Consider the following 16,115-nt stretch of genomic DNA (forward strand, 5'->3'; position numbering starts at 1 on the left):
AGAGATTTTGTTTACATAGTAATGCACAAGTCCTAAGCCAGACTCAAACGAGAAAGAACTTGTTTGGAAGGATGGTGTCATTCTTTCTCCAGGCTGAAAAGCAAAGGGGGAGGGTCTAATAGCTGGAGAGGGGAAGAGAGAAAGAGAAGTTGCCATTACTGACAACTCTTACTCAGCCCAGGAGCCAGAGAGGAGGAAGAAGAACAAAAGGAAAAGGGGGGAAGTAAAAGGGAGATCCACAGTGCAGCTGTGCTAACAGGGTAAGTAAATGTCTCTCTTGTGACTGAGATCAGGATGGAAGGAGGTGGTGGCATGCTTTAGTTACGTGAGCAAATTTTTACAGGTTACCTAATAAGGTAAAGTCCTTTTGCAGCAGCATGCTAGGGCAGATTTTCGTTACTCGGAAGGAGGTGTTGAAGGAATGTCAGCTTTGTTGGCGTGACAAGCAGTGTGAATTTGTCATAAGGTTTGGTTTTTACCGTTAAAAAAAACAATGGTGCAGAAAGACACCTCGTGGTGTGCGGGGCTTCCCTGGTGTCTCTGTCAGACCAGCAGTTTAGCGTTGAACGTGAACAAATCCACTCTCCAGCTGATGATACTGATGATAAGGCATGGCTATGCGGAAGCTCCGGCAGGAAGTCCAGCTTTTCTAAAAAAAAAAAAAAAGAAAAAAAGTTGTTTAAGCTAGGCAGCTAGCCATGCAGCTGTATGCTTTTATTTATTTCACAGGGTAGCACAATTATTACATTTGATGACAGTGCTACTGGGACAAACTGGTTTCCATATGTGGTAACGTTACAAAAAAAGGGCAGTGGTGTTTGCGTTTCACCGGGACGAAACCTACTGACCAAAGCATGAGTCGCCTGGGAGTGTAGGGGCGTGTGCGGAGCTAATAGTACCATTAGTGTGACTGATGCTAAGCCACGCAGGTTATCACACAGCTGACCTACGGTGCAGGTGAGTATCGGTAAAAAGATGTTTTAGTTGGTTTAATTTTGGGGTTAACGTGTGTTAAAGCTAAACTGGATGGGCTAACGTTGTCATGGCGTTGTGTATGTTAATATTAACCTGATTGGGACTCGTCGTTAGCTACGCTAGCAAGCTTTAGCGTAAAACCTTCATTTGTTATCCTTAATTTCGCCCTAATGAAGGGTTGGTTCAAGTACCCTAGCTGCCGCTCACCCAAGCCTGTCAGCTGTCAAAGTAATGACCAACAGATGTAAACCTAACTGAGCAGCAAACTACTGTACATAGAGTATGTTAAACCTATTGATTGTGCCAGTAGGTGGAACTTGACTTCGCTGTTATAACTCCATTGATTAGGGCTGTAAGCATGGCTGTTTCAACTCTTCAGCGCAGGGGTGTCACACTTATTTTAGTTCTTGGTGCACAGCTAGCCTACTTTAATCTGAAGTGGGCCGGACCAGTAAAACCATTACATCAGGTTTTCCCCCTCCTGCAAGGCATTCAGGCCCTGCAGGTGGGGCCCAGTGCTGTGCCAAAAAGTGATCATCTGCTAGATAGTGACTTCGGATGTTTCTCTGTGCAGTACCTTTGGTTATATTGGTGATATAATGTAGTCAACACAATTTTCGAAGCAGTTGTGCATAAAATTAAAAAAAAAATGCTTGTTTTGTAAGCATCTTTAAGACGCTGGGTTATTGTACTCACTTTTTGTTCTACGTTGTAATCAGTCCAGTCCTTTGTGGCCACTTTAAATATCTTTATAGAACTGTAATGTTATATTTTTTTTTATTGTTGTTATCTGCTGTCAAAAGAGCTATGACAAAATAATAATGACCGTTTTTACCCAGATAAATAAATGTAATATGTAAGTCACTTTGCCATAAGCTGGTTAAAGCTTCTGCCTTGTGATAAAATGTTCTTCTTGGCTCAAAATGGTTTGGTATCATTAATGTTACCAAGTCATATTGAAACGACTCATTTGCAACAGTTTAAATATAGAAAATCATTTTTGAGCAGATACCAGAAGTCACATTTTACCACAGCACCTTCTTTTTTGCTGATCTTTCTTCATAATAATTTAAGTTGGATCTCTCTCTCTTTTTTTTTTTTTTTTTTTTTTTTTTTTTTAAATTCTAAGTGATCAATACAAACTGAGTTGTGTGTGGCCTGCTGGACAAAACTGTTTGGGGTGACCTAAGAAGAATAAATGGGATTCTTACATAATTAAGCCAGTCTACTGTCAATAGATGGGAACTAAAGTGGGTTTTAAAAGGCACAAAGTCTTTGTATGAGTGTTGGAACTAAACATAAATAGTATTTTTGACTCAACCAAGATGGAGAAAGAGCTTCAGCTTTACATAATAATCCTGAAGTCTTCACACCAGGGCATGTTAACATTTTATTGAAAGAATTGAATTTATAATGATCACGTTGCACTTTTTTCACCTTCAGTGCCGTCTAGAGGGCCATTTCTTGTCCCCCAGGCCAAATGTTTGACACCTTTCCTTTATTGTTGTGTGCCATAATGAGGTGAATGAAATATTTAGAACACTTCTGACTATTCTTGTCAAAACCACACCCAAAATAAAGCAGAAGACATCACCTTTCTGACACTGTCAACAAAAACTGAAAATGTCTGCGCTTCATCAAAGTACGGTAGAGCTGGACTGCACTAGTATCAGTTGAGCTAAGCTCAACTAAGCTGCCTATTAGAAAGGAATAAGACTGTACACTGGATTGTGCTTTTACAAATGCAAGTGTCCAACGGTGGTGTAAAATATCAGGAATGTGTAGGGTATATGGAGGGAAAGTATCAGTCACTAACAGGCAAATTATAACAGCAGGCAGTGGTGGAGACAAATGTACAGCTTTGCATACTAACATGCGATTAGTGCTCAGCGGATTAAAGGAAATTGGGGCTTGTATGGATATACCATTTTTAGCATAGATTTCTGCAACCCTGAGAATGTTAAATTCCTCTGACTAGGAGGACTCAAGGAGCTTTAACCCAAGGCCACAGTAACTAAGCTGTGTTTAAGAACAACTTAAAGTACGAACACTCTGGTCTGAGGTTTGTGTGGTGCTGTTGCAAAGACTGGGAATATTATGATCTCTGACGCCTCTGTAAGTTGGTGAGGCAACTAAAAGATATGAGAACAAGGACTAAATCGAGCAAAGAGCAATCCTCCTTAGTTGTAGGAGCTGTGAATCAAAAGGCACGAGTTATTGTAGAGGAACACTTTGCCTCAAATCACTTTTTTTGTCTCTCACTTCCTTGTGACTCCTCTTTGACCAACACTAGACTGTATGTAAATGCATTAAGAAAGAGTTTTTGGTGGTGTGAGTGTCTGATGTGATAATCCAGTGGATGATGATGTGACCAGTTTTGAAATGTTTCCTGTTTCCATCACTCATCCAGCTGCGTCAGAACACAGCACTGTTGCTCAATGCACGTCCAGTGACCTGTAAGACTGGACTCAAAAGGGTTGTTTGTCCCCCGCATTAGTGATCCGTGGCCCAGACACGCTTTCCCAGAAACCGGGTGTGCTATTAACATCAGAACAATAGAGAGTTTCATGGACAACACAGTAGTCACAGATAATGTGTCTAACCAGGGAGGAAATACTGGAAGTACTGTTAGGTTTTCTTTGGGATAGCTGTTCTTTAATATTCCTAGTGTTGTTTTGGCTTAAAAAATGAGACTACAGCAGTTTTGTTTTTTTTGTTTTGTGTTGTTTTTACTCATCCCATGTGGGCATGGTGGTTATGTCACTTGTAAGAAAACAGTATCCACATACTGTGGGTGTTTTTGTTTTCTTTCAGTAGCATTAGGACATAGACTTGTTTAATGAGGCATCGTGTTTCAGTGCTTCCTTTTACAAAGCTAGAGCACAGTATATTAACTAAATTTAGTTCCTCTATAACCATAAACCAACAGGCCACTGCTAAGTTCAAAGCCTTCCTCGTCAAAAGTGGAATAAAGTTTTCCTTAAAAGCCACATAGTTGCTGCTTTTAGAGACAGCTTGTTTGTGTTAAACTTTGTCCAGGACAAAAAGCAGCGATAACTGAAGGCATGCCACAAAATGCCCTGGTTTTACAGTTTTAAATATTATTTCATGCTGTGCCTAAGGTCTTTATTTTATAGTCTTGAAGAAGTATCCCAGTTTTCTAAGGCAGTGAGCCTGCAGCCAAGCTGATGAGTGCAATAACCCTACTGGTTTCTATATCCTTCAGGTAGTTAGGCTGTTTACACTTAACCTCAGTTTTTTTCTTTTTTGGTGAAAATGAGTTCCTGGTATGAAGGAATCAAAACCAACTGTGCCGGTTTTCTACTCTGTTAAAGCTGTCCAGCCATGTGGCGTTTATACAAAGTTCAAAAGCTAAAGAGCACCATGTGTGATCTATGCTCGGCCTGCATGATGCCATCCTTCATCACAGCTGTAATGTAGAAATAACGAAGTGCGTCCTCAAGTGATGTCATTCAGTTCAAGTGGCTGGTAAGAAACCGCAACTGGGGTTTCTCACCCACCACTTCTACTATGATTCTCAGAAAAGAATATGAGATAGAAAAATCTATAGCTGTGCTCCTTTACAGAAGATTAATACATACATTGGATTATGAGGGCAAGCAAAGACATCCATGTCTTGTTAAAAGAGAAAAAAAACACTGCAAAGATGCATAGAAGGAAATGGTGATTAGGGGAAAGCAGAAAATGGGGGGAAAGGGGAGGGGGGGGGGGTGATGTCATTGAGTTGGTGTGCCAGAAATGTTCCTCAGCTGAGGGTCTCTCTCATCTCAAGGATCAGGTTTCAAGATTTGCAGCAGGGCATCTGGACCTGAGTGTGTGGTGATCTCACTGCCTTGAATCCCCCAAGACTGCATCGAGGAACATATGAAACCTAACGCTAGCTTATCATCACTGTTTGAATAATTAAGAGGACTATTGTTGATTTAGAAACTGTAACTAAAGGGCGAACTCATAGCCTCCCATTTTAAGAAGGCACTCATTTTAGAAAGCCACATGGAGCTAAGTGTTCTGTTTAGAGTTTGTTGTGGCCACTACTTTCAACATGAAGTAGGTCTTGATAGTAGGTTAATAAGTAGCCAGCTATTTTTCCAAAAGGCTGAACACTCTTTCTTTGAGTAGTCTTATTCTCCCATTCCTGCAGGCAGTAGTGGAGCCTCTCTGATGCCACTTTCACCTCTTTACAAATAAAACAAAATGGTTTACACCACATCATGCTCAGATTCTACTTTACAGTTAAACTAATTTATTCTGTCTAGGTGACTCTAGTGTGCACTATAAGCAAAGAAGAAGCGAGAGGAAGGTAAAGGAGAAAAGGCAAACCGAGGGAAATCGGCTGTTAATACATTTCTTTCAATATAAAGTTGAGCAGAGCTGAAAGGTACAGAAGTGTTGAGCTGTTAAAACCAGAGTGACACTGTCATAATTACCTAGCACAAGTTAACATTATGAAACGCATGAGCCTTAATTTTAGGGTGCAGTATCTTGCACAAGGACTCTCCAACATACAGACGAAGGAGCCGAGAATCAAACCACTGAAGTTTTGAATAGTAGACAGCCTGCTCTAAATCCTGAGTCACCATGAACAAGACTCTTTGGGAGGCACAGATGAGAACTGGGTAACCAGTGAGTAGTGTAAGGGCTTCATCCAGGAGTGTGGCTGAAGCAGATATTGTGATGTGTATGATTTGACATGAAGATGATTCAAAAAGCCAAGTTTAATTTCCCTTATCCAAAAAAAGACTTTGTTGACAGCCACTTTGAAGAAAGCCACCATCTTGGCTAATGGGGTTTACCAAAGAAGTCATCATAAAAGGGTAACTATAGCAGTTTGGGTACTTGAATCCACCTACAGAGAATTTCCCTGTAATGCTAAATTTCTGCTGCACTATTAAGCTTTATCATATGTTGGGCCAGCTGATTTTTAACTGGTGGGCAGTGAGCTATCTAAGACATTCTGAGGAAATTGAATTTTCAAATGCCGCAATGACATGGCTTCTTAATTTAAAAAAACAAACAAACATGGGTGCAGGTACTTATTTATATGGGGATAGATGCATTTTTTATTTCTTTTGCTTTTGCAAGTTCTAATCAAACCTTTGCACACTCATGCAAACACATGCACCACTAAATTATTAAGTATCTGGAAGACTGGCTGGTATAGTATCTCATTTAGTAAACATAATTTATTGTAATGCGTATTACTGTATTGGTATTAGTTACTGTAACTTCAGCGTTACAGTACCCGTGTAATATCAGACACTCGGTTAATCTTTTACATTTATCAGGATAACACAATCATTTACAGTTATGGTGACCTCTGATCTCTTGTCCCTTAACACCAAAGAGTTTGATAAAAGGTATCTGGCTATAAACAGCTTAAGAGGCTATTTATCAGTCGCGTATGTGCCAGTCTGTGTAACAGATAATGAGCAAAGAGATGTGATACACAGTACAGGCTGTTGAGCAATGAGGGTTGAAATGTCGAGGGATCGAAACTGCAAACTCATCATAGATGTTTGTTTATTTATTTGATTTTAATGTGGTACATGAACAGTTGTCAATTACTGGTTATTCCAATGAACTCTACAGACTGCTGTCTCAATTGTTTGTTAAAAACGACAAGTAACAGAGCGTCCATTTTACATAAATGTTTAAGGGTCATATCAATATGTAGGATGGGTGGCTATTCAGATTTTCCTTTAGAAAATACCTTTGACACATGAATCATCATCGTGTATCAAATTTTAAGTGAAAAGGGGGCTTAAGTTACAAAAAAAAATGTAATGACCGAAATGGTAAAAGCTAGATGCATCAAGCAGGATCTCTGCTGCAGCGATTATTCATCTCATGAAACTTTGTCTTGTAAAAAGGAAATCTGTTGCTCACAACTTTTTACTGGTATTCAATAATGCACGGAAAATATGCTCAAAGCATGAATCATGACCCTGTGCGGTTAATGTGGTACTTTCACATCAATCTATGATTCAAAAAAGGATGCCTTAGACTACGTCATGACGCAGTGGAGCAGCTGACACTTGTGTGAAAGTTTTAACACCGTTGGTTTGGACATATATGGTTAGAATTGTTTACCATCAATAAATCTTGCGCTGGAGGAAGCTGACCCTGAAAGCAGAAGTACTGTCGTCTCATCAGAGAAGCTAGTAAATCATGAGCACCAGGAGGAGCTGTGAGGGTTTTCGTGTCTTGTCAGAACATGAAGCGTTGTCTGTGTCCCAACAAAAAGGAATGAGGATGAAATGCTCACTGTTATTCCTGTTTGGTTTAGTTTTTACCATCCTTTCGGATCTGTCGACATAAAAGTTTAAAAGCCTGTATCAAACCCCATCTCTTGTTTTTTGGAAAGCATATATGATAACTCTTGTTTTTTTTTTCCATAACAACAACTAATAGTCTACATTTTAACCAAAATGCAAAGTATTTTCTTGATGTTTTATGTAAAAGTTACTGCATCTTTGCCTCTAAAAGTACGTCTCTGCTTTAAGGAGTCCATTTCAGTGCTATGATAGCAAAATATTTTCGTTAATATTTCCATGGCAGCCTGTCATCATCTCTATCAAAAGAACCTTGGCAACATTATTAACATACTAGGAATTTATTTCCTTTTTAAGGAAAAACTATGCACAGCAGCTCCTCTGCAGTAATAGAAATGTTGAACCAAAGAAAGCTGTATCAGTACACACTGCTTTGCTTTGTCGGATCAGTTGTAAAAACATAACTTTTGTAGGAACTGCCTTCAGTACAGCAAGCTTATAATTGATGCACATTTACTGGATTGTTATTAAACTGCAAGCGACTGAGAAAACGGTTTTGCACTCCTCTCAGTGTTTCCCCACACATAAACTTTACTTCTCTGAGCCCCACAGGCTTATTAATGACCACCCAAGAATATTTGGCAACCTATCTTAGCAGTTCTTTCCTGTGTTTCCATACTGAGCATTGCTGCTGTGGCATAATTCCCCTAATTTTCTAACATAGACTGTGTAAATGGACGTAGTCATTATGACATCACTCATCGGTTAATGAAGTCCTCTCTGAAACCTTTAGATACTTTGCTATTTTGAAAGGAGAGCTTGGTGAACATGAATTGCCCCGCATACCCTCAAACCCCCCTTTCTCACTCCTACAGTGGACTGGATGACATGTTTTATTCAGTGTGACCTGAAACAAGCAGTTGAGCCCATAAACCCATAAGGAAAGTATTACTGAGGTCACAGAGCAAGACAGCTGTGCTCTGCTTGTACCCAGAGGAGTTGCCCCCTGCTGGCCTTTAAAAAGAAGACAGGTTTAAGGGACTTCCATCAGACCTGGAAGCTTGATCAATCTTTTATATTGTTTGTGTATTTCCATGTTTGAACTCCAACTCCACCTTCTCGGATTGCAGTTGAAGACACGTGCCTGTCCACCCTCCTCAAATATAATCTAAATATGTAGGACACATCGCTTCCGTGACATTTATGAACCCAAAAAGTGCCAAGTAAGATTAAATGACACAGCAAATTACATATTGCTCGTTGCCTTCACTTTATCTAATTGTTTCCATGTGCAACTCACTCTGTCAAATGTTATGACTTCATGGCTTTAAGGCGATACCATATCTGGAGTAGTCGTCCAAGGACTGGGTTGTTCAACTTTTGCCACAGTTCGGATCATTCTTGTTATGTATTTTAAAGCTTCAGAATAAAACTGTTAAATGGCAACAGTGTGTGAGTTAAGACAGATCGGATGCAGGGTTGGATTTGTGTGTGTGGACGATTATGTTGGAACAACCATGCTTTTGACTAAAGGTCATGTCTGGGGCCGGTGGCCTTCAGGGAAATATTTGCAGACTTGGCGAGGAATCTCGGTGGAGACACAGGACTTACGTCAATGTTTGTTTATCCACCAGCATATGTGAAGTAAATATTTGAGCTCAGCGTTACATAAAAATGTTACGATAGCTGCCATCGCACTTTGAGCAAAGTGGCCGCACTCTGAAAAACATACACTTGCTGCGTTTTATACCACTGTAAACAACCATGTGTTGCTTATTGTAAATTATCTCTGACATCGGGGAGTGCCGCTGTGTCTGTCAGCTCTGTATGCATGGCCTCAGGACATTTTCACACACTTGGCTCTCTCGTGCTTTCTCATTCCACTGTAGACTATTTGCCAAAGCCTTTTTGTTTAAAGAGTACTGTTGGTTTTGCAGAATGCTTATGGGTTATTTTCTTCTTCACTGCTATTTCACTAAAACCAGAAATGGTCCAACTAAATTTTTTGAGATGCCACAATAAAGGTCAGTTATTTTTACTTGGACTTCAGGGATAGAGATGGTACCCAGTAGATGCTCATTTAAGAGTGTGCTGATTTTCCGTTAATGCAAAATACTTGTCATGCATCCTATTTCATTAAAAAAAAAAAAGTGCTGTGGAAAAATGTAACCTAAATTAATTAATTTGCATATATAATTCAGGCTTTTTTTCTGGCTCCCAATGGGACCCTGTGTTGAAAATATAAGTAAGCAAGATTGGTCAGCATATTGTAAAGGCAAAGAACCTTACTAAGAATTACTACTAGAATTCAGTGCATGTTATTGCTATTTCTGGTCATGTAATTAAAATGTGTAAAAAGTATGGTTCATCTTTGGTGTTCTAGGGGGAAAAAAACACATTTTAAGTTATATTTAATTCCAAAATTTACAAAGGAAACATCAAATGTTAAAATTAAAGTATTACTAGTTGGAAAACAGATGAGGTTTGAAATAATGTAAAACAAAAATTTAAAGAATTTGGGAATTTCATTCATTCAAAGTGTCACAGAATCTGGAGAAATCCTGTATGAAAAGGCTAACACACTGACACAACAATGTCTGTAAAAAAAGGGCAAAGTTGTGGAATATTTTCACTATGTGATAACACACACTTCAATTGTGATAACCATTGTTGTTGATCTCTGCGCCTAGATGCCGCCCCCGCTTGTTTTTGCAACTGCCCCACCACCATCCACAACGTGTTTTAACTTGTAAAGCTCAGACCAGCTTCAGTTTTAATTGAAACAGAGGTGACAACAATTAAGCATATTTTTGTAAAAAAAAATAAAATTAAAAAAATCAGTGTTGAGTAATTACAATGTCTAAAGCGGATTATAATTGGGCTTTGATTTGCAACTGTGTCAGGCCAAGCGTTTCACTGATGTGTCATCACCACTAATGCAAAAATGCAGGACGTGCATCTGCTGCCAAGGAATGCAAGCCCTTTGAGTTCAGTCAGCTGATTAACGTTGCTTTTATCATGTGGATTGTAACAGTAGGAATTCTGAGGCTGTAGCTCTTTGATCGTCACTGCAGCTTGTTTCATGTTTCTCTGTTTAAAACAAAAAAATTACATTTCCTGTACGGTACCCCCTCATTGTGTTCCCTGTTGTCATCCTCAGATAAATACAGAAAATGGAGGACTCCAACAGCAACAAGCCATTCATGGTGACATCCTCTCTGAACTTCAAAGTCACCACCCCTTCCTTCTACAACCAGCCAAAGAAGTTTGCTTCTGTGGCCCCCCCGCGACCCAAAAGTCAGACACCTCCCTCAGCTCCATCACCAACACCAGTAGGCACAGGTGTTATTGGCCGAGTTGGAGACCTGCCTCCACCGCCCCCTTCACTCTGTTATGGTATTTACATTTATTTTGTCTGTATTAAGTTGTATCCACTGAAAAAAGCCCCCATTCCCTATCCCGTCCACTGCTGCTTCTTATGCTAGAGCATGCAGAGCTTCACAGTTGAGTACAGGATGGCTGTGGTGCTGTCTGTCTCTCCAGCACATTACATTACTGTGCTCTTAACGCCTGCCTTTTAAGGGTTCTTCTGAAATATGCAGATAGTCTGGGCGATCTTGCTTTTGTTGGGAAATTTCGTTTTTACTTTTAGAGCTGTGCACAATTACACTTCTATAAATGCAAACAATCAGACAGTTCAAATTAAAGGTTGTAAGGATGTAAATGCAATGTATTTCCTACAAGGTAGGAAATGCATTTGGTTGTGTCAAGATGCCAAAAACGCATTTAAAGCCACTTTCGGCTGCATCTTTATTCACAAGAGGTCACCACACAAGTATCTCCAAATGTTTTATTTATTTATGTCGAATACCCTTCCTGACACACACCCAAAGAGATTGTCTCCTCCTGCGATTGAACCAAGAGTCTTTTGCTAATCTAAACATGTTTTATCAAAAAAACCTCCACAGGGCGCCTTTTAATGCATAAAAGTACATAACAGGATACCTACCAGGCATCAGTGCAACAGCCAACCAGCAGATCTCAGTGGCCAAATATTCCAGACAGTTTTGATGCTTTGTTGTCCTGTTTTGTGTTAAATTGAAGTGGTAATACTTGGACGTTATTTTTGTGAATGCTTTTAACCAATCATCCCTCCTCGTTTTTGTCAGACTTCCCACCCCCTCCTCCTCCACTGGATGATGATTTGCCAGCCCCTCCCCCTGAATGCTCCACCATTCCCACTGCCTCTGATGCTCCCCCTCCCGCGTTCCCCGCTCCACCTCCAGTGGCAGATGACCTGCCCCTCCCAGCTCCCCCGGAGGAGAGCCGCTGTCCACCCACCTGTCCCTCTCCCCCTCCTCCCCCCCCTCCTCCACCTCTCCCTGCCTCCAGTACCAATGCTTTCAGTTCTTCGGGGACCCCACAGGTGAGTCACAGTGGTGTCTTCATCCTCCTGCACACTGCTTCCTTCCTAACTGCATTTAAATATAATTGGATAATTATTTAGGACATTTTTGTGTGACCATATTGAGTCTGTGGACTGACTGTTGGCAGGAAATGCTGTCTTTTGAGATTTTTCCCACAAATTATATTAGCATTAGTCCAGGGTAAATCACCCACTTTCATTCGTCTAACAGGATTATTTTCAATTTACGTCACTAAAATACTTCTTAGGCATGCAATGTGTTTTGAGGTTTATTGTGGAGATGTGTATTGTAGGCTTTCATTAGTTCCAGTTTGATTGTTGGACTACAAGAGCAACATAAAGATGAATTATTTTTATTATTCTTTTTGGAAGTGCTAAAAAATGGCTGTAAAATAATATAAATATGATTTAAACCTCATGTTTGTATCAGCATTGAGCCTGTGCTAAATGATAATCAACAAACAGCCAGATAAGTAACTGAAAATAAAATATTCTTGTTCATCTAACCAGAAATATTAACATAGCAAGCATTTATCATCATTATAATCACCTTTTTTAAGCTTGTTTGTCATCGTTCTTTCATTTTTGTGTTTTGTCACATCAGTAATTGTTCAAGCGCTGCATATTGTACCCACTTTGGTCACATTAGTTTTTTTTAAGTATCCATATTTAATGTTTTTGCTGTGTATTTATAGTCTGTAACAAAGTAACCTCTTCAGCTACATTTCTGCTCCTCACTCATCCATCCATCCTTTTTGCTTCATCGTGATTCCCCAAATTGTGTATATTAACTTTATTTCTGTGATCTCCATTCTTCCGCCACCAGAGATTCACGGAGAAGCAGACAAGTTTTGATAAACAGCTCAACTCTCTGACTGGCATGTTGTCTGAGATGGAGACCAAGGGACCCTTCAACCCCAAGGTATAATGCACAGGAAAATAAAGACTACAGTTTAAACATTTTGGTTTTCAAAATGCATTTAGTGGATAGCAGTGAATACAAGTGTAAACAACTGCCATGAAACTCCTTGGTCAGGTGCACTGGGACACATTTGACCACATTTCTTTTGTAGTGTAAATATAGATGTGTCCCCGACAGACGTAAGAGAAACAAGAACTATAATGGGGGACATGGTGGTGTTGTAGCTTGTCTTCACCCTTATATAGTGTGTGCTGATCTATTTTACCCTCTGAGCGAGATGTTGACATTAACAAAGTACTAACGGGTGGAAATGGCAATACGTCTTGGTTGTTTACTTGTGTTTAGATCCCTGAAAGGGATTTAAAAGGCAAGCGTAAACAGAGGTTGCCTACAGAGCAAACGACCAGATGAGTAGCAAAATGACAAGACTCAGAGGAAGCCAGCTGTAGAAAAACAAACTGACTCCTGTGGAGAAGAGAAAAAGGTAATGCTACATGGGTCAGGAGAAATAGTTTGGGGACATACCAGGTCAGTTTCATTAGTCTCCTTTCGTCTGTTCAGGTGGAAAGAAGTCATTTAGTAGTGAACTGTTCGCACAGCGCACCAGACTGAAAGAGAAAACAAAAAGTGAGATAGTCGGTGATTCACACTGAGAGAAGAGACACTTGCAGAGAGGCAGAGTGATGCACGCAGAAGCGAGTGGAGAGCATGAGAGTGTGATGAAACCAGAGTGTGCTGCCAGGGACCCAGTGAGAGGGCCATAAATGGAGAGTGTTTTTAATCCAACAGGGAGGTACTGGATCAAGGCAGAATAATGCTGGCTCAAAACCTGCAAAATAAATGTCAGAAAGACGAAGCACTTCTGATAAGCTCAAACTTTGGAGCGCCTCCAGTATTTACTTTAATCAAAGTACCTCATTCAGTATTATGATAGTGTCTGCTTGTAGCATTTCACCATGCAGGGAATATTAACTTCCCTCAATTCAATTATAGTTCATGGTAAATCAGAAAAACTCCATTCTTACGTGAAATTAGCGTTGTTGTTTTTTTTCTTTTCTTTGCTTTTCCATCATGATAATCTTTTGTTTAATGCTATTTCACCCACAGATACCAAGCCAGTATTCATCAGCACCAGCACCCAAGGTCTCAGCACCTCCAACCGCTCCCAAACCAGCCCTTTCCTTCCTCCCACCTCCCGAGATGGGCGATCGCCCTCCTCCTGCGCCCTGGGCGGAAGAACTCAAAGCCAGAACGAACCGACAGGGCAATCACAACGCTGCGCCAAACTCTGCCGCTCAGTCTTTCGCTAAAGCGCCGGCCGTGGCTCCCAAGTCTGGATTCGGAGGAAGAACGACGACATCATCAGCTTCTCTGGCGCAAAAAATCAACCAGAACCTGAACCAGACACCCACCGCTGCCAGCAGTGCACCTAAGCCTTCCCCTCCCATAGCTACTTGCTCTTTCCCTCCACCTCCTGCGGCTCCGCCTGCACCTCCTGCTCCACCAAATAACATGGCCACTGCACCGGCTGCTAATCACGTAAAGAGTTCTCCCTTTGCCAGTCAGATGAACGCAAACCAAAACACTCCTTCTGCTGTGCCACCTCCTCAACCCAAAACGATGGCATCTCCGCCCTCCTCCTTTAACCAGCCAATGAAAACTACCCCTGCATCGACGGTATGTTCCTGCTTTTTGCTTTGCATGTACTGTGGAAAGTCACAGGAAGTACAGATAATTGATTGTCAGTAGATAGGAATGCTGGACATGCACAGTGTTTTCAAAGGTACAGTTATAAATAACAAAATCCTCTATAAGACGCGTATGAAACTATAACATGCCTTAAAAAAATTATACATATGCACTTATGGCTTCTTCCTCTTCTGTGGCAGCCCTCACCCCCGGGCCCAGTTCCTAGTGCAGGTGGAGGTGTTCCTCTGAACATGAAAGAAGTGGAGGAGCTGGAGAGGATGACCAAGGACTTCATTAGAAACATGGACGCGAACCCACCTCTCATCACCTCCCCTCCTACAGGTGCAGACACGAAACTTCAAATCAAAACACACTTTTATTTCACTCGTATTTTGCATCTTTCTGATTTAATTAGAAAATAATTTATTATAATTATCTCCAGAGAGTGCACTGATGTGGCTGAATTTTGAATCTCATTGTTGTTAATTACAGTCATTAAGTAGCTGCTCGTTTGGAAAAACTTGAGTTGGTGGCATGGGAGAGGCGTTAACAAAAGTAATGGTTTAACTTTTTGATTGTTGATAATCTTAGTGAAATGAATGCAGGAAAAAATATTACCAATGAAATATTAATGTCCCAAACTGCAAATATTCAGCAGACATAAGAAATTATTCACCTTTCAGTTTGCTGACTGGTTGCAAAATGCAGATTTTTATGGACATCAAAATATATTCACAGTTTATCCTTTGTGATCTACAATTTAAATGTGGTCAGTTTTTGTCTCTCCAGTGTTACATCTATGACCCTAAAAAATAAGCTGCATCTTTGGGATAACATATTGACTGTGCAGAACAGTTTACACAAAGCAAACAAATGCATAAAACTACAAGTTTCCCATCTGTGTTTATTACACTGTTGTACCAGAGCTGAGTAAAGAGACGGAGAATTTGCTTGTTCATAAAGTTGTTTGTGTATCTTTCTCTTTTCTTCAGAGGTTTGTGGAAAATGTGGTGAGGCTCTCTCCCGTACTCAGCCAGCAGTGAGGGCCATGGATAAACTCTTCCACTCCACCTGCTTCTGTTGCATGACCTGTCACCGCCCCCTGCAGGGCATGCAGTTCTATGACAGGGATGGTTCACCACAGTGTGAGGACTGCTACGTGGTGAGGAGATGCAGACATTTATTCTTCTTGTATTCTTGCTGAATTGAGTATATAAGGTGCACGTTTAACTAGTTTTTCACCTCCATTCTCCTCACATTCATGCTGTTGCTCCTCAGAGCTCCCTGGCTGTGTGTTCTCGATGTGGGGAGAAGATCACAGACCGTGTGTTGAAGGCAGTTGGACAGTGTTTCCATGCCCACTGTTTCCGCTGCAGCACCTGCTCTTGTGTACTTGAGGGGGCACCCTTTATCACTGATGACAACAACAACCCCTACTGTGTCCAGGATTACCACAGGTCACTATGGATTTCCACATAAAAAAAAAATATATATATTTCTGTTAATTCCTTATGAGAAGTGATCATGTGGTGCAGTTCTTCTTGCAAACATTGTCAGAACAAGGATGTGTGGTTAAAACCAACAGTTAATTTTGGATTCCAGTATTTGTACCCATCTAAATGATCAGTGAGATAGTTTATACTAGAGGAAAGAACACTTTAAAACCTCTTTCTCATTTTGATCAGATCGCTTAAAACTTTGTTTAGAGCTCACTGAGCTCACTCAAAATGTGTTTGACAAAGCCAACTAAACTTTGCTGCAACTTGTTGCCAGGCCCAGAAGCAACACACTTTATTACATCTCAGTGGAA

At 40.6% G+C, this 16,115-nt stretch overlaps 1 protein-coding gene across 2 annotated transcripts in view; it reads left to right on the forward strand.

Moving 5' to 3' along the window:
• Nucleotides 1–16,115, forward strand: part of zyx (zyxin) — a 20,392-nt gene continuing 4,277 nt past the window's right edge. Inside the window, exons 1-8 of one of the 2 annotated variants that reach the window (XM_040030032.1) lie at nt 1–260; nt 10,429–10,664; nt 11,438–11,694; nt 12,521–12,616; nt 13,724–14,293; nt 14,506–14,647; nt 15,298–15,467; nt 15,584–15,762. In XM_040030032.1, coding sequence (XP_039885966.1) covers nt 10,442–10,664; nt 11,438–11,694; nt 12,521–12,616; nt 13,724–14,293; nt 14,506–14,647; nt 15,298–15,467; nt 15,584–15,762 — 1,637 coding nt within the window. In that variant the 5' untranslated portion in view covers nt 1–260; nt 10,429–10,441. Of the gene's footprint in view, nt 261–643; nt 958–10,428; nt 10,665–11,437; nt 11,695–12,520; nt 12,617–13,723; nt 14,294–14,505; nt 14,648–15,297; nt 15,468–15,583; nt 15,763–16,115 lie in introns of those variants that run through there. The other variant, XM_040030033.1, reaches the window with a different exon arrangement.

The sequence above is a fragment of the Simochromis diagramma genome, unplaced genomic scaffold, assembly GCF_900408965.1.
Source record: "Simochromis diagramma unplaced genomic scaffold, fSimDia1.1 OVJJ01000361.1, whole genome shotgun sequence".
Taxonomy (NCBI): Eukaryota; Metazoa; Chordata; class Actinopteri; order Cichliformes; family Cichlidae; genus Simochromis; species Simochromis diagramma.